This window comes from Pollachius pollachius, assembly GCF_949987615.1.
Source record: "Pollachius pollachius genome assembly, chromosome: 12".
In the NCBI taxonomy this organism is placed as follows: domain Eukaryota; kingdom Metazoa; phylum Chordata; class Actinopteri; order Gadiformes; family Gadidae; genus Pollachius; species Pollachius pollachius.
Window position 1 is genome coordinate 11,573,469 of NC_136945.1, and position 22,388 is coordinate 11,595,856.

Consider the following 22,388-nt stretch of genomic DNA (forward strand, 5'->3'; position numbering starts at 1 on the left):
CGTTTTTTTTAAACACCACTATCAAATCTCATGTGAGCTTATTAGAAAGATGGTTGGTTTGATATGCCCGCTCACCGCATAATATGACGATGCCCTGACATTAACCAAGTCTTTGATGAAACGTGTGTGTGTGTGTGTGTGTGTGTGTCTCTCTAGAAGTGTCTTACAATACATTGTTTATCATCAATGTTTTTCCGTCTGTCAGGGCTTCAGACAATTCCTAGAAATTGAGTTATTCTTTATATGGTTACTTATTAGTATTCGTTATTAAAGCCAGACATGCTTTTTTATATAGTGTTTGACCTTTTCTTGTCTGGGTAAATGTATCGCTTTTGTTACAGTTTGCTTACAACTTAAAAATTCTGAATGATTTTGATCAAGCGTAATAAAAAACATCAATACAGTGCTGTTGGTCAGCGACTGGGAAAATGTTCCTTCTAGCTGCAGTGACTACGAACTAATCGAGAAACAGAACATCCGTCTTCATTTTGGTAGGTTGTGAATTTCTGCACTCTCCACTTATTCCTTAAATGTCACCTGATGTCGTGAGCGGTGTTATTTGATTGTGATTAGCGTTTCATTATCTTGCTTGAAGATTCCCTGTTCATCAGTAGCCATTTACATTTTCTTTCTGGATGCTTTCTGATATTACAAGATAGGAGTTGACCTTTTTCGCAGCTCTTATTTCACAGATGTCGATCTTTGAACAGTTTTTTTTTTTCCTCCTCTTGTCGCAGTTGCAAGTAATGTTGTTGTAATTATCTCCCAAAGCTGAGCAACATTATGTTGATGCCGCTGTTGTACCATGGTCAAAATCACACTATGTCGCCAGTGATTCAGCATCACCGTTTTCTCTGGCAATAGGGGGGAAAAAATAGAAGCGTTTACACTTCTGACTTGGCATGGCACTGGTGTGCAAAATCATCTAGAGGGAACCATATGCTTCTCTCGCTGCCACATACGCCACCTAGCCAGTTCCATCTGTCCTGGAAGCACTACTCAACACGACTGCAGGCACCACCACGCACAGCACAAAGGACTTCCTCATACATGTATGATGCGGTGGGTCTTCTGCGTGGCTCACTGGGTGTCCACGCGGAGCCATGTTGTCGTGTTGATTCAGGCGTTTGGCTCGGTACGACACGCAACGCAGCATGTTGTGAGTTGATGAGTGCCACGTTTGTGGGAGAACAGTCGGTTCTGTAGGTACTTGCTAGTTATTGGAGCCTTTTAATCCGGTAATTGTTGGGCTGTGCTGTGTGTTTGTACTTGCTGGTGGGAAGCCGGCGGGCTATTTCAAGTTGGAACGCTATGGTCATAAAAGGGCCACGGTTCATGGTTCTGTTGCAGATGCTATCTGGCTTTAAACCTACATATAACTTTTGTACCGGGAATCCCTTGTTTTTGTTTTCCTTTTGTTCTCTGAATCTTTCTGTTAAGACTGACAAGCCAACTGATTAAAAATAAAACGTGTCTTAATTTGGAACTCATTTATCAAATTTGAACAATCATGATATCCGGATAGAGAAAGAAAATTGTCAAATTACTCCACCACAACTTTTGTTTAGTAGGCAGGTCAGACCTTCCATCTGAGTGTTGAACTTGAGTGGGGGTAAAGCTCTTTGTTCTCAGATATTTCCATTTTCCCAGCCACACCCAAAGGCTTCGTCTTCAAATGATCGGATCGTTAATCGACATGTTTAGCATGGCTGATGTATTTACTTTATCTCCCCAATGTTGATTGGATGGCTGAGGTTTATTGAAAGAAGAGCCACTGGCTTAACTATAACATCATTCCTAGTTTCATTAGTCTTTGTTTGTATGCCTACGCCAGCAGATATTATAGTTATTCCCCCAATTCCAATTCCCTGAGTGCCAATTTGTGTGTCCGTGTGCATGTTAAACGCCCACAGACCTATGTAAAGCACCCCGCTAGTCCAAAGGGTTGGAAAAACCTTATATGCAAATGCTGTCATGCATGTATAAACGAAAAACAGCATTATGAATGTTTTGTGATTTTGAAGTCGGGTGCATAAAGAAAGTTCTTGAACCAACGAAATGAGCAACTCGATGTTCTGCAAATTATTGGTAATTAGCTTTTATTTATTTTGTTCTACTCTTTCTCAATATCAAACCACAGTAGAGTGTTTTCTTATTTATTTTGTCAAGGCAGTGCTTTGTGCAAGAGGCACAATGCTTTGGGACCCCACAAATCAAAATGTAATTTTGGATTCCTGGCGCCGGATGAGTATCAATATGGCAGGGCGGCACATTACAATTATTCATGCTTTTGGCACCCACTGTTTCGGCAGAATGCAATACGCGAACTCTTGCTTTGTGATGGAGCCATTATTTGGATAATGTTGGCCCTAAATTGCATGTTTTATTAGGGCTATTCCATGCTCCATTGAGCAGTAAATTTGTAAGAAGGAATACAATTCATTTTTTTCTCCCTATTGCTTTATGCCTCTTCGCTTTTGCACAGCATTCATTCCAGTTTTTTTTCTTAATGGTCATATATGGTCCTCTCCTTCAATTCAATGGACTTTCTGTGCGCAGCAATGATACAATTTAAGTGAAAGAGACATATTTTACAATGGACTTTGCATCCTAAATTTGACTGTATACATTGACCTTTTCTCCTCCTAAAACACATATATTGTTTTTTAAATGGAATTTAATCTGTTTGGTTGAATTTTTCCTTGATCATACAGAAGCTTTCGTTTTTAATTTATAAATATGTTTTAAGTGGTTTGTCACACAAAGACCGTTACAGCAGTCTGTCCTACCCATATTCAAGGTCAGTTGAGCCACTGCAGCCCTTCTCACTGCTGATTCTTAAGGCTTCAGGTTTACGTAGTGTGACGGGTCCTCCAACCAAAGGAAGACGATAAAATACAAATGATGGATTAGGAACTCTATGGAGGGTCTAAAGGAGTGGTCAGCAACCTTTTCAACTTGCAGTGCCAGTTTTACATTTTCTCGTTAATCAGTGTGCCTTAAACAACAATCTATTAAAAATTAAGCTGAATTATGACACAGCGACCAAAAAGATTTCCAGAAGACCTGGAATTGTACTATTTCCATATGGTCCACAATCATGCATCAACATTTTAAATGTTTTTTTGGTTGTTATATTTGCAACATGGGCTTGAAAATTATAATTACATATGTCCCATCTTAAAAATCGGTAGTAATGATTATGCTTCCGCATTGTGCTGTCTTTTTTTTTAATAATAATTAAATAAAAATTAAAAATAAGTTTTTTTTTTTTATTGTTTTTTTTTGAAGTGTGCCAATGATTATGCTGCCCCGTGCCAGTGGTGGCATGCGTACCTAGGGTTGCCGACCCCTGGTCTAAAGGTACGGCCTAACCTGCCGTCACAAAAATGGTTATACGCGCCTACGCAGCTAGATGTGCCCGCCCAAAACTTATTTTCCTACTTTACTTTTGCTCCACAAACATGGCTAAGATCACCACCATCGCTGCGCTGTATTTGTTGTGGGAGTTCGAGGAGAGTAGGAAACCCAAACGCCGTCCTGTTTGGGTGCATGACATCCTCCGTAGGCGCTCACAGCTGGGTGCGTTTCACCACCTCCTCCAGGAACTCCGCCTGGATGACGGCCGGTTCCAGCGGTATTGTAGCATTTGGGGCCATGATCGCCCGTCAGGACACCAACTACAGGCGCTCCGCATCAGCTGCGGAGCGCTGCGGACCTGCGGAGCGCCTGTTCTCCGTCTCTCTGCCAGTGACGTTGGGTCAAGCTCAACGCTGATTGGCTATCGCGGCTAAGCATCACGCGGAGGAGCGTAAAAAATTCAATTTTTTGAACTCCGCGAGTAGGTGTGCGTTTGTTGCGTAAAACGCGTCTAACACGCTGCTTTAGCGCGTGTAACGCATCTACGCGCCTTAACCAATGGTTCCCTATGCAAAAATGCCAATTTTCTTCGCCTTTAACGCGTGTAATGCTTTCAGTGTGACCGTACCTTAAGGTATGGAACTTAAATTGTATTGTCATTACACTGATGTCTTGGCTCTAGCTTACTATGTAAAGCTGTCCATTCCCAAAAAACAATCACATGCCCACCTTTTTTAATGAGCAGGTAATGTCTGCCCTGTGCCGGGATCTGGATAACCTGATAATCATTCCTTGTTTTCCGTAGTTTTTGCCGTCCACATTGAAACACAAGAGTATTTTCAGATTTAAAGTTAGTTTTTTGGAGGTTGAAAACCATATCTAAGTGGGTACAGAAGCATTTACACATTTTACCCGTGTGGTGTGGATGTTCACCAAGGCAAGCTGCCTTTTCAATGACAAGGTGGTTACAGGACCTGAGCTGTTCTGTTGTGCTGTTGTTTTGCGTTTCCATAAAAAGTATTTACCAACAGTCCATAATGTGACCCGAAGTCTGATGCCAGTTCCTATTACGGAACTGACTTTTCTCCGCTCAAAGAAGTGCACGAATATTAACGTTTCCAATTCAACTCCAGAGCCTAGAATAAAGTATCGCTGTTAGCTTGCTACATGAGTAGCATCTACACGCTTTTCCTGCCTTTTACCATCAAAGTCTGACCTTTTTGGTTAATTTCCTTTTAACTTTCCCTATATTAGGCTTCCAATTTTCGAGAGCACTTTCTTTTTGTAGTGTGTTGCATCGCTCACAAAAAAAGCCATCTGCCTTTCAATTTTATGATCCACACCCTCTTGCCTTTCTCCAGACCCATCTCTTTAGCAAACAGTGCCACGGGAGCACAATGGGAACCCCCGTTTGCCACTTTGATCAGACTGTGAAGGGGAAAAACTGAGGGCACTCAGTTGGCAGGGGCTGGTTGGGGGGAAAAGTCAACCTACCACCCCCCTGTCCCAGCGGGGCTCCAGCTGACAGCCCTGGTACCTCTGAAGGTGCTAACTGAGCTAATGTGAGCATGCAGGGCTTTTACATTTGTTTTGTTTGTTTTTCATCTTGAGGTTCCGAACTGCAGAGGTGCCACCACGCTGTCCAAAAGTGTGAAGGTGGGGGGTGGGGGGAATGCATGGAGGGCCTCGTGGAAGTGCAAGGTCGTTAACATGGGCAGGAAGGTGCGCATGCACAATGGCATATTTGCCTTTTTAGTATCCCAAGATTTATATGCGCTTGCGGTCGCGTCAAGACAAACGTAGGTACGCGCCTGCATGCCCGTGAATAAGCAAAAACCATTTGATCCTTAATCAACATGCAGTCAGGTGCACACTTAAAACAATCAGGCAAATTAATAGGCTTCTTTTTTGCAGGGCCTTTAAGTCATTGTATGCATTAGCTCACTCAAGTTCTTTCCTCACTTGAAAAGCCTCTGCATCTGAAATTTTCTTAACGGCTGTAAATAGGCTTTGGAGGGTAGAGGCCTGTCTTTCAGAGAGCTAATTTCTATAAGCGGCTTAGTGTTTCCACCTCCTCATTACGCACCCTAACCTATTCATGTGGGTTGGGTAGGACATGGAATTATTCCTTACCCATCCTTTCCGTCATATTACGATGATACTAATATGGCAGAAGAAATGCACATGTAGCCTATTATTTGTAATGACCACACTTTGCATAAACACAGGCTGTTCAAGTGCATACGTGCAAGAATTCAAAACTTTATTACTGGCGAATGAAACAATCACCTTGGAACAGCCTTGCCCATTGGTTAACATTATCAACCACCAACGCATGCTGATGGCCTTCAAAATGGAGTAGGGTTTGGTTTGTTGCATAATATAGTTTAAATGGAAACACTTAAGGGAAAGGGAAGCACGATTTCATTATATTCCTTTCAAATGGTGCCTTGGAGCAATCGTGGTGTCTCCAACAAGAACCCAACCATTTGGAAGTAATGTCTTGTGTGGTGGCACAGTGGTTGGCTCTGCTGCCTCACAGCAAGAAGGTTCTTGGTTCAAACCTCGGAGGCAGGGGGAGCTATTTGTGTTGAGTTTGTACGTTCTCCCTTTATTCAAGTGAGTATCCTCTGGGTGCCCCCCCACACCACTAAACATGCCAGTAAGCACTCCTGCATGTCCTTTAACCAAGGTAGGAGCACAACATCTGGAATTGATTCCCTGGCGCTACCCTGTGTGGCAGGCATCACACTGGGCATTGGATGGGTTGAATGCAGAGAACTAATTTCCAAATGGTATTGATAACATTTATAATCATCATGTTTGAACGGCGGAACTGGAATTGAAAATAAATAAATAGCTGCTCCCAAGACAAGTCAACCAGTCCACTCTCGGGTCTATCCTAGGGTGTCATTAAAAGTGCCTGGTACGTTTGACCCCAGGTGGGCGCTATACTTCCGTGAGCTTGGATTCGGCCATTAAACCGACTATGACCGGCAGAGGTGTCATGCACCGAGGTCGCTGGCACGGCTTTAGGACACGGATACTTTATGCCATAGCGCTGCCATCATTATAGAGAAAGTGAAGAAGGGGATTTAAGCAGGTACGTTTGAGGTGAGAAGGTTGCCTTGGGAGGGAGATTGTTAGACAAGTTGGGCCAAGGGATCAGAAATGTCAAGATGTCTGTTTGGCAATTCAGTCAACTTGTTGCTTCTTTTCTAGTATAGTTTTTAAAGAACTGCATTTAGCCTTATATATAGATATATCCCTATGGCATGAGGGAATCATGGAGGCTGTAGATTTAACAACCTTTCCTGACTCGACAACATGCCCTGTAGCCATTATCTGCTGTGCGGGAAGTAAAATACATATCCATATTTTATTCATCATGTTCTATCGCTGCTTGAATTTTTATTTTATTCTTTCTTTGACCTTTACTAAGTTCTGGAGTATAAAATGTTAAAAGTTTATGATGGGCTTATTAATGGTACATTTCTTGGCGATTTGAGGAAGGTTGTTAAACAAGTGTCCTATCATTTTAAATCCAATACGTTTTTTGATATTCATTTCAGCTGACAAATGATACACTTTTTATTTTTTATTTACCTACCGGGTGGATATTACAGCTTGAGTTTATGGTTTGAAGCATAAATATTATTCAATCATAAAAATACTTTCATTTGAGATCTTCTGTCCATATAACTCTTCTGTCCATATAACCTGCATCCAGGATATACTTTGTTTCCTATAGATAATGGAGTGAATATAGAATTGTTGCAAGAACTTTATTCTTTGAGTGATTAAAATACTGCTTGTATTAAGGCCTTTTTGATATTTTGCAATGAAAACAATGGTATTGTCCTTTATATTCAGAATACGGATTGGAATCCCTCTGAACAGATTTAATCTTGTAACACAAAATATGTATTTTTAGACAATTAAATGTTCAGATGCTTTGCATCCTTTTGCCATTCATTAAAGCTAATGGTATTTTCAATTAAAAGCATAATAATTAGGTGCTTGAAAGTCCTATTCAGTATCCCCCTGGTTATTTGTTGACTCGTTCCACTGCTAATACTTTCTTTGTTTGTTTGTTTCGGCACCCTCCCAAAGAGTTTGATTAGTCTGCTCCTTTTAGCCGCCACATTACTTTAATTGCAGCAAGCATGCATACTGGGAAAGCCACGGCCCCGTCTCCCCTCCCTCCCTCTCTCCCTCCGTTTCTCTCTCTATATGCCAACAGTATTCACATCTTCGCCTCTGAAGATTGGAGCACAGCCTGTCTCTCTGTCTCTTGGTGCTCAGCATCCTCCTTATTGCACAGCCTCTCAGGCTCAATTACAGAGCAGACCTGTGGAGTCTCCAGCGTCCCCGAGGCTGCGTGGAACAGGAGTAAGGACCTTGGAAAAATGCAAATAAAGTCGCAACACAGAAGTGATAGGGAGACATGCTGTGGCAGAAGTGCGATCTACTTAAGCTATAGCCGCTGTCGTTTGGCCAGGAAATTGGGAGTTGATTTGCACCCATTACTAGAAAGTGAGTAGAGTGTGTGGATGACCCTGTTACGCTGATGAGATGGGAGTGGCTGCATGCTGTTAATTCCCCCCGGGTGCTTGCGTGTCCCCATGAAATGGAAACTTAAATGGAGAGGAAAATCGCCGTCCCCTCACAGTGGTGGTGCAAAAAGAAATGCACGTGCAGCCCTTTACCTCCCATCGACCTAACAAGGATATTTTCCGTCCTTTTGGCTTTTTTGTTCTAACAAATATTCGAGCTGCAGTGCTGAGCTCCTAAAATAAAGTGACTAAGCCGCACTGAATTTAACATGTTCATGTCTCCAATCCCTGCAGACAGTGTTTAAAACGCTTTCTGTGTTCACAATAGTCTGCCGTCTGAACCCATTCGGTTGCTTTAAGGTTGCCTGACTTTCGCCTTTAGCATTCAGATTTAATACTGTATCATTTGAGCAGTGCGAACTTTGACACAGGGAACCCACTGCTCAAAGGTTTCTTCATTTATTTAGTTCCAGACGTGTGACCTTAATTGTCATTGCATCACAGCAGTGTTTGGCTTGAGCGTTACAGGGATTTATTTTTTTATTTTCTTTTATGCTAAGCTCCATCGCCACTACTCCTCCACTGTAATTAGGCACTGAACTCATTTTGATGGTTGAGGCCTTTTCCCGTGTGCCATGCTGCTCTGTACCAGGCAAAGTGCCCCCTCTGATCTCTGAGCATTTCATTGCCTTCCCCATACCGTGATGATTGCATAATGTCTCCCAATGGAACTGTCTTAAAGTAGGAGTGTATATATATATATATATATATATATATATATATATATATATATATATATATATATATATATATATATATATATATATATATATATATATATATATATATATATATTTTTTTTTTTTTTTTATTTTTTTTTTTTTTTTTTTTTTATTTTTTTTTTTTTTTTTTTTTTTTTTTTGTTCCTTGTCCCATTGAAGATTTAATTGGAATGATAGGTATTGTTTTATTTATTTATTTTATTTTACAGCATGATCATGTTTTCTTTGTCCATTTATGGGTCGTTGCTGGTTGACCTTGCTGTGAGATTAATCATAAAATTCAGTCAAAGGCATTAATATTTGCCTCTCACACCCCATTGCACCTCTTTGCACAAAGCATAGCTCTTGAGCTACATTTTTTACAATAACATGCTCTTTATATATATATCAACCTATTCTTTTTATACATTTTTTTAAGGTCTATCAAGCTATCCAATCTTGTATTCAGTGTCCTTTTTTTATTTTTTTTACAAAAAGCCATTTCCTTGTTGCCGTCCCCCTCTGGTGCACATGCCTGCAGGACTCTTATTCATCTCGCTTTGAACTCATTTTTAATTTTGCGCGGCAGCAGTTTTTTTTTTATTAACATATTTATTAATTTATAATTTCTCCCCGAGTCCCCTGCATATCTGCACACCTCGTTTTCTCCCTTTCTGTCTGGCTCCAGTCCCCTTTTTTTCTCTGTCCATTTCCACTGTTCTCCGTGCCGCTAAGCTCACAAATGCCTCACTAATGGAGTGTTAGTTTAATCTTAGTGGCTCTGTCAGAGGCCATTTTCCCTGGTTCTTGTCCTCGCTAATAACAATACGGAGTCTGTGTGGGCTTTTAAAAGCCATCTTTATGTTAATGTCTCTGGACGCCTTGCGCTCCTCCGGCCCCACGCCAGCCAGGCGGTAACCACGTCGGGGGCGGCCGAGGGGGCTCTCCAGCCCAAGGTCAAGGTGTCTTCACGGGGCTCGGCGTGGTGCGGCGAGAGCACTCAATCCGTCTCCACCTCCCAGCCTGATGCCAAGCACCTGTCAGGAGAACAGTTTTCCCCCCACCTAGATAATGATAGCTGTAGCAGAACCAAGCTCCCATCAAGTGTACTTATTGCTCCATTTGAATAGCGGGGCTGTGGTCAGGAAGCTGGAAAGTAGTCCTTTTAAGGACTACTTTTCCCTGGGCGGGTGCGGGTTTGAGGGCTTTTGGTAAGAGTTGATGCAAGGTGCATGCGTAACCAAGGTTATCATGTAAGATCTATGAATGTGTTGTACTGCCAGTGCCTACATCGTAATCAACGATTAGTTGATTCATCAATTAGTCGATGGATAAAAATCAATATCCATCGACTTATCAATAATCTTTCAGATAATTTTTCACAAGTACAGATAACATCATGTTGCTGCTTGATGCTCAAAAAATATTTTGTCTGTGGATCACTATAAAATAAATACTTGAGTTTGAATTGGTTGCTTGTCACATAAAGAAAGCTAATTCAAGACCTCACAGATGTAAGCCACTTGAAGGCATTTGCCAGAGTCTTTTTTAATTAATTAAATTAAAAACAAATCTACAAAAGGAATCTCGCCTTGAGGAAGGATGGATGTTTATATTTGGTATTTACAGAAACAGGCATTTGTCATCATTGTAGCTTTTCAGTATTCCTTTTTGTTTTATAATTTAGAATAAGGTTTTTATATATATATATATATATATATATATATATATATACACACACAGACATACACACTATAGGAGGCGTTCTTGGCGACATGCGCTGCACTGTAGACCATTTGGTGGCTCCAGGCTGTCATCACTCTTCCCCGCCGTCTCCTCTCCCCTGCTTCATGATGACAGGAGAACCAATGGGAAGCCAAGGTGATGAGTTGGCCAACGCTATCCATTGATGCAGAAGAGAGGGCCATGTTTCACAAATGACGGATGATTGGCCCAGCTTCTGTCTCTCTGCACCTTACACGCTCATCTAGCTCATCACAACTCGTATCTTGTCTTCTCTTGTCCTCAGATGCGAAGGAGATTGTGCTGAAGGCCCAGATCCTAGCCGGTGGCAGAGGGAAGGGCGTGTTCGATAGCGGCCTTAAAGGTGGAGTGCACTTAACCAAAGAGTGAGTATGAATTTTGGACGGTGTGCCTGCTATCCTATCACAAGAGTGCTATTTAGAAGGTGGATCCTTCAGTCCTTCACCAAACACACCTACTTCATCTCCCCCAATCCTGTATCTCATGCCCCTGCAGCTTTTAGAGTGGGATGACTCAAAGAGCTGTCTAAAGGATACTCCCCCGACTAAAAGACACAGTCTGGACTACTTATGCTGTCAACAAACAGATTTCCTCCGTTCTCAAAGTCCTTGTTTTGCTACATCTTCCCTCAATTAAACTTTGAAGAAAAAACAGAAAAGTGAGAGTGGGTTTTTAGTGTTGGCAGACATGTTTATGCATCCCCTGCTGAGTTTTTCCCTCTCGATGGATGATGGAGTTCTAGGCCATTGCTGAGGCTTATGTTGTCCTAGCCTGGCATTACAGGATGCGACAGATGTATTCCACCGTAAACACACTGGAATATTTCTCTGCCTTTCTCTCCTTTTGAAAAAGTCCAAACAGCTCAACACGGCTCAGCTTGCGTTCAGTTTCTGAAAATGTCAGGCTAACAACACGCTATCTGGGGAAAAGAAATAGGGATTCATGACAGATGCACTGGATGTGCATCATCGCTGTTTGTTATCTTTCTGTATTTGTAGCAGTTTATGTACTTTTGGGGGAGGTTTGCGACCAGCGGTTTACCTTCTGCTCATCCATCAAAGGATAGAACAACTTCTCTATATCATGATGTATAAAACCAGATGTGACTCGAGACATCCTCCATGGCTAATGATCCTAAATAGCAAAAGTCAGGCTGTGAACAACCGAAAGAAAAAGAGAAATCTGCAGTCACAGAACAGTCTTTAAATACAACGCTTTGTCCGAATATATGTTGGGTTAATCCTCAGCAAACCGCTGCAAGTTTCTGCTTGGCATGAGAGGTGCTCTGAAAATGTGGAGGCAATAATCAATGTATGTCTCTGCTTATCTGTCTTTCTTGACTATAAATCCATTGTGTTGATGAGATGACTTCATAACGTCTCACCCTTCACTCACAGTCCCACGGTGGTGGGGGACCTAGCGAAGAAGATGCTGGGCTTCAACCTGAGCACCAAGCAGACACCCAAGGAGGGAGTCAAAGTCAAAACGGTGAGTTCCTGTGGTGAGTCACACACACAACTCTCACACCGTTCTTTGTTTTATTCGGTGGTGTTGCACCTCCATTTCAAGGTGCTTTTCAGGGTAATACCGCCGTCCTGTTGATGGCACGGAAAGCAACATGCTTCTCTTGTTGTGGTTTATTATTTTTCCTCTGTGGTAGACGACTGTAGGTTTTTCCTATTTAGTTTTATGGTCCACTGCCATAAATAAAACATGAAACCATGTCCACTGTGAATTCTAAGTGTTTAGTTAAGAGCTATTTCTATGTGCCTCTAACAAGCAGAATTATTAGCTTCCACATACGCACCGTGCGGGCGGCAAGGGCCTCGGCAAACCCTGAAAACACGCATTTCAGGTAATGAAGTCCCCCTGCCCTGTGGCTTGTCTGCCCCCCACTCCCCCTCCCCACGGCGCTCCATCTCTTCCTACCCCTGCTCTTTTCCCTCAGTCTTTTCCTCTCCTGTCGCTCCTCTTAGCAGAAATATGTCCTAGAGCTCTCCATTAAGAGTTGCTTTCATTCTCGCCAGCCAGCCGCATAGCTCCCTCCCACTCCGCTCCTGCCCTAACTGCTATGTTTGGGAACACGCTCACGAGTGTCACTTCACAGAGGAAATTCCCAGCCACTAGATCAATGCAAAGGCACATGGGCAGAGTTTCTAAATAACTAAACCGCTGGGTCGATGATCGACCACCGAGACGTAGTACTCCGGGCTCCGACGCTGTTACAACCGGCCTGTGGGATAACAACCAGTAGTCCGCTGTCAACCTGCCAGTGAAACCCCTGTCTATCCCACTGCACCACAGAGCAGGGCAAAGTGCTCCAACACTATGACTGAGAACAAGGGCAGCAGCCCTCGTGGCTCCTGGCTCGGTTACATGGCTCCGCTGTCAGAGGGCACAGAAGGAACCAGGAGACAAGATGGATAAATAAAGAGGACACGGGGAGTGGAGGCAGCACAGGTGTTGATGGAGGCTACTGAGGTGGAGATCAGTCTGGATGTGGACATGTTCAGTCTGAAGAGAGAGACGAACCCAGACAATATGGGAAGCAATTCTCTGCCACGGATAGAGCGATGGTTGCAGATGAGGTTGTTGTTGTTTTACGGACAGAAAAGGCTGTACATTCTGCTTTTGGCCGGAGAGGATTGTCGACGCCTACTCGGTGGGGCAGAGCAACACAGCTGGAGGGCTGGCCTTGTCAAACGTCTCATCAAACCGCCCTGACTAATAGGAACAACACTGCCTCCACACTGCTGTGTGTCTGCCATGCTCCATATTCAGCTCCCTCATTGCACTCCCTGTCTGACTCTGCCTCAAACTTTACTTTTATTCGACTTTTGTTGAATAAACTCATGGTTCGTCAATCATTCAGGTCCCCTTGATCCCAAGTACACCGACATCCTCCCACTTCCCTTCGTCTATCTGCAGTCTCGGCAATTCACTCAACGTTGATCCTTATGGTCTTCTGACCCATGACCATGTCCAGGTGATGGTGGCCGAGGCTCTGGACATCACCCGCGAGACCTACTTCGCCATACTGATGGACCGCTCGTGCAACGGGCCGGTCATGGTGGGCAGCCCCCAGGGAGGCATGGATATCGAGGAGGTGGCCGCCAGCACCCCGGAGCTCATCTTCAAGGTGAGTTCATACCGTCGCATTACAATTTTAAATTGGTTTAGGGCATAGAGATGCAATCAGCAAAGGCCTCAAGATAGACAGTAGCCATTCGTTCTTATTGCAAAGCTGCCTAATGGCCACCGCAAAGACACTGCCATTTGTTTTGTTGTGTGTACCTGCATGGGAGGCAGGAATACCTTTTTGAATTTATACTTTTTGGCACAATGAAATGTAAAGCCGACCCACATTTTTGTCAAAGGGTTAAATAGTGAGTCAAGAACTGAGACCTGTTTTGGAAAGCATGTGAGCGTCGCTCTGTTGGTCCAGTGGTACTGCTGGGCCAGTAGTTCTACTAGGCCATTGATTCTACTGGGACAGTGGTTATACTGGGACAGTGGTTGTACTGCGTCAGTGGTTCCACTGGGCGAGATGTACATGTAGTTCCAACACTGCCCCCCGTTGACAGCTTCTTGGTTCCATCCCTCTATCTACGCGAGCTGCCTCAGGCATCTTTACCGCAGTATCTCCAAACCTCTACCTGCTCCGTAATGACATGAGTCTGCATTCACAGTGAGCAGCTTGTGATGAAAACGTCTCGTAAAATACTAAAATACTTAAACTAAACTGCGATTTACCATCAGCCCAACAGTGAGGCCTAGCTGTTCATTTAGTTGATCCGAGAAGCCAGATCCCGCGCTGAGGAAAAATTCTGTCGCACCAAGGTTACCTGTGCAAGCTCATCAAAGAGGAATTGAGCGAAACCTTTTGCCATAATGAAATTTACAACCCTCTGAACAGCCGCCGTGGATCCGACATGGAGCTGAACATAAGTAACTGCAAATAAAGACAGAAATAAATGGCACACCCCACTGATTTAACGACTTCTTTCACCCATGAAATTAAGTCCCAGAGGATCTCTCTAAGAGTTAATGCTGTGAAAGTCTCATATTTAAAACACAGACGTTGTGTTGTCTCCAATCTGCCATGTACTCTCTGTTAACATTCACTGTCTTTTTCATTCCAGGTTAAATGTTCAAACCTGTTGGTCCTTCGGTTCTAGTGGCTACCAACGTCTTTGTCCCACACACCGTGTTAAGATTCCTGTGTTTTCTCTTCTCTTGCAGGAAGTCATCGATATTTTCGAGGGAGTTAGAGACGATCAAGCACTACGCATGGCATCCAATTTGGGTTTCAAAGGACATCTGGAGAGACAGGTAATGCGCTCTGCTGGAAGCTTCCACAGCTCCGGTGCTGAGGAACCGACACACGCATGTTGGAACACAGCAGACATTCACACAAAAGGCTCCGCCGTGGATCACGGCGCTTCACATTTGGATGCCCGTTGCAGACTGTCATTTTACTAGTCCCCCTACCAGATGGTCTATTGTCATATCTGGCAGAGGGGTGTTTGGCCGTATTTGCCCATGCCAGGCTAAGTGAGTTTAGATAACTATTTGGTGCTTTCATGATATTCAGCAAGCACTGCAGTGTTCTAGACGGTGCTTTCTGAACATTCTGAGAGCTGCGTTATAAACCGACAGTTTCATTTTTTGGTTGGATGATTAATTGAGCTCCTGAACAACGTATGCGTGCGTGCGTGCGTGCGTGCTCATGCACAACATTCAAAGTGAGGAGAAATCCGTTCTCAAGCTCACTCTTAATTCATGGTGAAAGTGGTTTGCGGTGTTTTATTGCCTGTGCGAGGTGGGCCGGGTGGCAGCGAGACGAACTTCTGGGTAATTACTGTCCTGTGTGGCTTTTCGCAGGCGGCAGATCAGATTAAGAAGCTCTATGATCTCTTCCTGAAAGTCGACGCCACTCAAGTCGAAGTGAATCCTCTGGGAGAGACTCCCGAAGGACAAGGTACGTTGTACACTGCTCAGGGTTGATACGAGTGTGGGTGTGCGTTGGTGCTGCTTAATATGTGCAGCTGAATACATTCTTTGACTGTGAATAAGTAGACTTGTTCAAATTTTTTTAAGTAGAACCATTGATAGTCTCAAATTAGGCTCTGTGATATTTCCTTATCCTTTTAGAATAAAATGCTACTTTCTTTTCATTTTTTTTGCTTGCTTATTCGTACATGCAAATGCAATCCAGTTACAATTCAGATTGAGTATATAGGCTCACAAAGCTTTAAATGCACGAAAGCTCATGTGACTGAATTAGAAGCAGTCATTTGGTTTTCAATTGGACCTAACGTGGAATTACTTCTCCTTTTCATATCATGTTGGTCATTAAATAATGGAACACGGGCAAACTTCTTTCACTAACTGAATGAGACACTACAAATAGCTTGAGATTGTCCAATGTCCCTGATGGACTGTATTCATACAAAATCCTAATATCCATTCAGAGAGGCTCCTGAATTGTGATATAATCCCGGTCTACTACCACACAATCTTCAGTTTCTTACATCCTGTGTGCTGTAACAGTCCCTGGAGTGGGGAGGATAAAAACATGACAAGAATATCAATGACACAGAGAATAAATATGTAATAAACATAGATACGTTTGGACGAATAACTTGACAGAGCAATACCCAAAACATGTAACAGAAACAAACAAACAAAGTCTCTCGCTCCCCCTTGCTTCTCGCTGCTAAACTCCTGACACTGAAGGTCCCGCCTTCTCTCTCCATTAGCGCTTATTTGAAGCAATGCATTCCAGGCGTGCGGTCATGAGATGATGACGCCTGGGTACCAGGTGAGAGCTTCCATATATGGTCGAGATTAAAAAAATCCAAGTAAGCGTACACCTTAAAATGGCTTTTTGCCTATGTCATAGGTGATGTCTCTATGTGATAGAAAATGGTGGGAACGATGTCCTATGTTCAAATCCCAACTTATATATTTCTACTAACTTTAGCAACTTGAGCAATTACCAAAAACGAAAACAAAAATCACAGAGGACAATAGAGAGTGAGCCTGCCAGACTTCAGTCCCGCTCGTTTTAACTTGGCCAAAACAATTATTTTGCTCCTCACCAAGTTGGGGGAAATAAACAAAGCATGAATGCCCATGAGAAGAATGTTCCGTCCTCATTAATTGCTGCAAGGTTTCATCTGTTTTCACCCATTAGAAAAATAACACTGAACTTCACCTGAACTGTTATGCTCCCGTAGTTAGTACCTGCGGTTGTCTTGTCTGCGGTGTTGAAACCTGGTTACGCTGCACACTTCTTCCCAGATAGGCTACAAAACACTGGAATGTTTCAGGTTTTTGATGTTTTTATTTCTTTCAAAAACGGCTTGCTGATGTGCAAGTGGTTGCCATCACAGTTTGATGAGATACGTTTCATAATTCCTTATGAATTTTGCGAGGCCGCCAAGGCTAGCACACAAAAGAACACTAAATACTCTGCGTGCCTGGTAGACCTCAAATCAACAGATGCCTGATCATCTTTCATTTCGAGGAAATTTTCAGTTGGATCAACATGGCAAGGAACTTTTTTGTGACTATAGTTTTTGCAACACAAAGTTATAATCTTGATTCTAATCCATTTGCCGATTTTTGAGGAAAAATACAGATAGTTACCGCTTGCTTCTTCTAGCCTTGAACAAGTATATCTTTGTATTACTGATAAGAGATGTATGTGTCTATTCATCAATGTGTGCTTCCCAATCATTGCATCTACCAAATATTATCTATTTTCTGTAATTAATATCAGATGAATGTTTACCAACCACTTACTTTGGTCTCTTCGCAATGCATTATCGCTTGGAAGTGTAAAAATGTAATGCCTGTTTAGCAGTACAGCCTCATCCTTTCGGGGGTTGTCAACATAAGCCTCAGTGTGCCAACCCGTGAAATAATTAAGCCTAATGAGACTGAGGGGACATCCGCAGCTTCGGTTTAAGCTCTAATGTTTTGTATCCGTTTTTCCTCTCTAGAAATGTTAGTTCCAGTGTCTGTTTCTACTTTTTTGTAATTCTGTCCATCTGGTTTTCGTGTGTCCCTCTGTCGTGTCTTCCCTTCCAACAACTCCCAATCCCTCCCCTAGTGGTTTGCTTCGACGCCAAAATCAACTTTGATGACAACGCAGAGTTCCGTCAAAAGGCGGTGTTTGCCATGGACGACATGTCGGAGAGCGACCCCACCGAGTCGGAGGCGGCCAAGTGGGACCTTAAATATATCGGACTGGATGGAAACATCGCCTGTTTCGGTACGGTCACAGGAAGACATACACACTCACAAACACACAGGGGTCTTGCACACCATAAAAAGTGATCGGTGGCCGTTTAAACCCCTTCTTGAGCCACAGCTGAAGGGTCCTTTGGGTAATATAAGTGCAGCGCTCTGATTGCAGTAACACAAGTGAGGCGGTTTTAGGCTGAAACTTCGAGTCAAAGTAAAGGCTGCCCGGGCTTGGCATTACAAACAGCTTCCGGAGGACTCAAGGAGGAGTGCTGCCGTAACCAATGCATTCTAATTATCCGTAATCCGCCCAGAAAGTCTCCAGCGAGCCAGATTGTTAGCATTCTCATTTAGCACCCCCTCTCTCTTCATAAATCAAAGTGTTAACGGTGTACCGCGGTTCTAACAGTTGCTCCCACTAGCCCCTTAAACACATTAGACCTGTTCCGTTAGCCAAGTAACCCCCACTCAACACCTCCTTGTTGGGACTACTGTGGATGGCATCACCGCCAATGGCAACTCTGGCCCGTTTGAACAGCAAAAACGGCTGGTTTTTAGGGGCCTTCAGGTTCCTTAAGAACTCTATAAACCACCACCACTGTTACTGACAGCTGTTAAGGCACAGTTCCCTTTCGTTGAGGCCTCTGTCAGGGAGTCTGACCGGACCCAGGCTGACTTGGCTAAACCAAATGAGGGGAGACGGTTCGCACACTGAAACACTTGGCTGTCGGGCCGCTCAGCATGGGGGCCACACACGGGCGCCAGGCTGACCGGCCACAGTCGGCAGCAAAAAAGCGCAGCCAGAGCTCTCATAATCAAAGCGCGCTGCTCTAATGTCAAGGGCACAAAAAGGACCAGCCATAATCCACTCTATGGCAAAGTGTTGGATGTCACTGATTAGAAGATGTGGCGTTGCGTCGGCGCACCACGGCTTTGAATCCGTAGCTGAAGGAAACATCGTTTACGGAATGATCAAGCAAACAAAACAAAATCAACAGAATAAAGAAGCACTCTTTACTTGCTGATGGTTTGCGCCTTGAAACCAGTGCTCTAAATAGTATCTCTCTCTTGTCTTAAGTGTGTGCAATGTACTTGGCACTGTTTGACATTTATATTTGTATTTTACTGGGCTGATATTATCATGCTCACTGTCAATCAGACTCACTTGGACAATGCACATTGTTGCAGATGACACATTATTCTGAAATGTTTACGCATGGTCATTACCTCTGCATTCCGACAGTGAACGGAGCCGGGCTGGCAATGGCAACCTGTGACATCATCGACCTGCATGGAGGAAAGCCTGCCAACTTCCTGGACCTGGGGGGCGGAGTCCAGGAGAGACAGGTGTACGAAGCGTTCAAGCTGCTCACCGCCGACCCAAAGGTAGAGTTCATACGATGACCTCAAACTCGTGTATGGGGAACACGACTCCGATACATTATATCATTCTCAATGCATAAATAATGTGGGCAAACTGAAACGGTGGGTGCTGTGGAACTGCTTCATACTTCCACGTCCAGTTGTGTTGGTTCATTGTACAAGGTGAACCCACCGTATATTTATGAAGGACGTGTATATATAAAGTATAAGGACGACAAATCAATGTGCGTTGGTCAGTGCTCTCAAAACCAAATATTACTTTTGTCTACATCTGTGTTAGGTGCGCGAATGCTAGGCTCTAAGTGATTTTGACCAATTCTGCTTATATCTGATGTTTTAGTGAAAACCAGGAAAGACGGTTATGATGGGAGACCCAGACCAGTATGGTCATTTTTTAATGTAGTCTACTGTTTTTTTTTTTTTTTTACAATAACACTTGTTGTTGTTGCACACCAGAATAGTTTGGGATTAAACGCCGGTAGTCTTATGTGCACTCACGCAAACAAAAGCACACATATGTACTTCCAGAAGCATACAACGTTGTCAGACAACCAACTGTAAAAACCCAACAAACTCCTGTGCCTAACAAAAGTGTCAGCTTGCTGTATTTTATTGTGATGACATTTTCAGCAATATTTTTCTATACCATATTTCACTCACCTTACGCAGCCCCATATCTATAATATAATAAGGAATGGGTATGGCACGCATGATATGATTCTGTTCCCACAATAAGTCGTGTTGTGTTAACTCCTGTCGATGTTTATAGTCTCTACACTGGTCTAGCGTTGAGTAGCAGGACACAGGCAATGTTTCCATGGGCAACACAGTGTAAACCAGAGTAAATAAACCAGCGATGCATAGTGTTTCTATAAGGGGATTAATGTTAGAAGGAAGAGTCTAACAGGCCAGCAGGCGATTCATTGGCTTAATGTCTTGCATGAATGTTTCAAACTCGTGCATGTGTGTGTACACATATGCACGCACGCACGCACATACACTGCTAGGCAAATGGGAAAGGGTCAAATGAACATTTGTTGAAGCAGTGAAACTGCCGGAGTCTTTTCCTCTCTATCCAGCCAGGTAACTCCTTCAGTACAAGGGCAAACATGTTTAAAAACTAACGAGGAACGTTTCCAGAGGCTTTCAAATAGTCTTCATGACGAGTCCCCTGCCAGCCCAGCCCCACCCGACCAAACTCCTCTCACCAGGTCTCCTCCCACTTCCTCTTCATCCTCCTCTCCTTCATCCCCACTGAGGAACAGCTGCCCTCCCCCCTCCCCTTTGCCTGCTGCTCACAGAGACGGTGACAGGTAGCTCCTCCCCAATGGAGGAGAAGGGAGAGCGGGGGCGACAATGAGCATGGCTGGAAGCGGCATTAGCATTTCAACCAGGGGAGCTGAGAGACCTGTACTGATCTGTGGAGGGAATGTTAATTATCTCCTGTGATAACAAATTAGCATTTTTTTTTTTAACCTTCCTCAAGTCATTTTCTGCTCCCCATCGCCATTGCATAAGCAGGAATTAAATTATACAAACATTCTGGTGAGCTGATTTTGACAACTGACTGTACAACACGATAGCATGAGTCTTTGTCTTTGAAGGTCTCCATTTGTCAACTTATTTTTGCGCGGGATCGTGAACAGAAGTTCCTGACTGAAACTTAGTGGAGCTTGGTGTATGCTCTCTAGTGCATGTGGCTGTAGTTGTGGGACAGATTACTGCACAATGGCTATAATGCTTGATTCAATGTAATCCTAACCTTTGAATAAGCCTTGTTTTCTTTAAAGAGTGCAGCTACATGTGTAGTTGCTATTGAATATAACAAATGCGTAAAAATATATCTTAAACAATGATAATAACCTAACCATTTTAGCATTAAAAGGTCATATTGGTTGTTTTCTCTTTCTTCTCTATTCTCTATTTGCTCTTTCTGTTTTTCTCTAAAGCCCCATGTCCTTGATAAGTGTGTGTGCCAGCCCCAGAGATAGGCTGGGGTTAAAGGCTTGGCAGAACCAGCACTGTGGCCAGCTGAACGGCAGGCAGAGCCAACCTAACGCAATAGCAAGTTAATTAGGGCAGATATTTTGAAACAAAAACATGAATAAAAAAATGGACAACTTGTTTTTCAGAGTGGTGTTACAGTATAGCGGCATATTTGTGAATTATAAATCAATCAAACGCCACTAATAGCCAACCCGGCAATATATGATTGTAGCTTAATTGGCTAGCGCTGAGTATTGCCTAAAGGTCATCGTGAAAGTTGAAGAAATTCCAGTGGCTTCGACGTCTCCTTATTGTGTATATTGTGAGCTTTATTTAACATGTATTATAGTTAATATTGTTGAGTTTTGGCCAGACACAGGAAGGCTGGCATTGAGTTCCAACCCCCCCCCCCCCCAATGTGCCAAATATGGATCTCTTGGCCTCTGTTTGGACGTCACGGACGCTACGTCCATGTTTTGAACAGTCTAGGCACTGAACCTTTTGCGAAAATGAAGAGGCATGCGACAGAGGGCCTCCCGTTTATTGGTGACTCACTTCTTGCAACAGTTTAGGCGCCTTGTTCCGAAGCAAATCATATTGTGTCATTGGAGATCATTGTAGACGGCGTTTATGATGATATGATATGATGTATTGGCTGTTATCAGCATTGGCTGTAGAAAATTGAATTGAAATGTAAATGATGGTGGCAGTGAAGGCTGCAGAACACTGTGTACATTGAGATATTAACTTGTATATTACTATGGATAACCTATACAGCTGAATCACATCTATCTAGCACATGAGCCTATTTTGTTTTCGTCCATGGACTTTATATGCAGGGACTGCTGTGCATTTTCTATTGTGAAAAAAATGACTCCACTTTCTGGATTTCCACGTGTGGAGTGTTGACAGAACAGCTCCATGTATTGATGTTCCCTCCACACATCACCTGTAGGCATGCGGTTGTAGCGGGCAGCAAATACCAACAGCCAAATAACCTTGTTATTGCCTGGTGCCTGCGCCTTGCGTGAGCAAAGTGGATGGATGTTATGCCTTATTTGGCAACCATTTTTGTTCAAAGCCTTACGGCTGTTGGTTTGTTGTGGGTTTTTTCTTTGCTCTGACTCAGTGGATTATAGTTATTTTCAAAGACAAATATGCGCTGCTCATACATCTGTATGCCGATTTGAAGCTGGCCGTATGTATGTGTGTGTGTTTGGAATAATTCCAGTGTGGTGGAGTAATTGTCACCTGCAGGCGTGCTGAGTGTTTCCACACGCTGTGCTGTGTTGCCGATGGTGATGGAGGCGTGAGAAGCGCGGAG

The 22,388-nt window shown here is 43.4% G+C and overlaps 1 protein-coding gene across 1 annotated transcript in view; it reads left to right on the forward strand.

Moving 5' to 3' along the window:
- The window catches only part of suclg2 (succinate-CoA ligase GDP-forming subunit beta), a gene marked incomplete at its 5' end in the record, with an annotated part of 67,538 nt that overhangs the window by 18,220 nt on the left and 26,930 nt on the right, over positions 1–22,388 (forward strand). Inside the window, 7 exons of the mRNA XM_079747366.1 lie at positions 10,707–10,806; positions 11,839–11,929; positions 13,428–13,580; positions 14,684–14,773; positions 15,326–15,422; positions 17,562–17,723; positions 18,939–19,081. Of these exons, the coding sequence (XP_079603492.1) occupies positions 10,707–10,806; positions 11,839–11,929; positions 13,428–13,580; positions 14,684–14,773; positions 15,326–15,422; positions 17,562–17,723; positions 18,939–19,081 (836 nt within the window). The remainder of the gene's footprint in view (positions 1–10,706; positions 10,807–11,838; positions 11,930–13,427; positions 13,581–14,683; positions 14,774–15,325; positions 15,423–17,561; positions 17,724–18,938; positions 19,082–22,388) is intronic.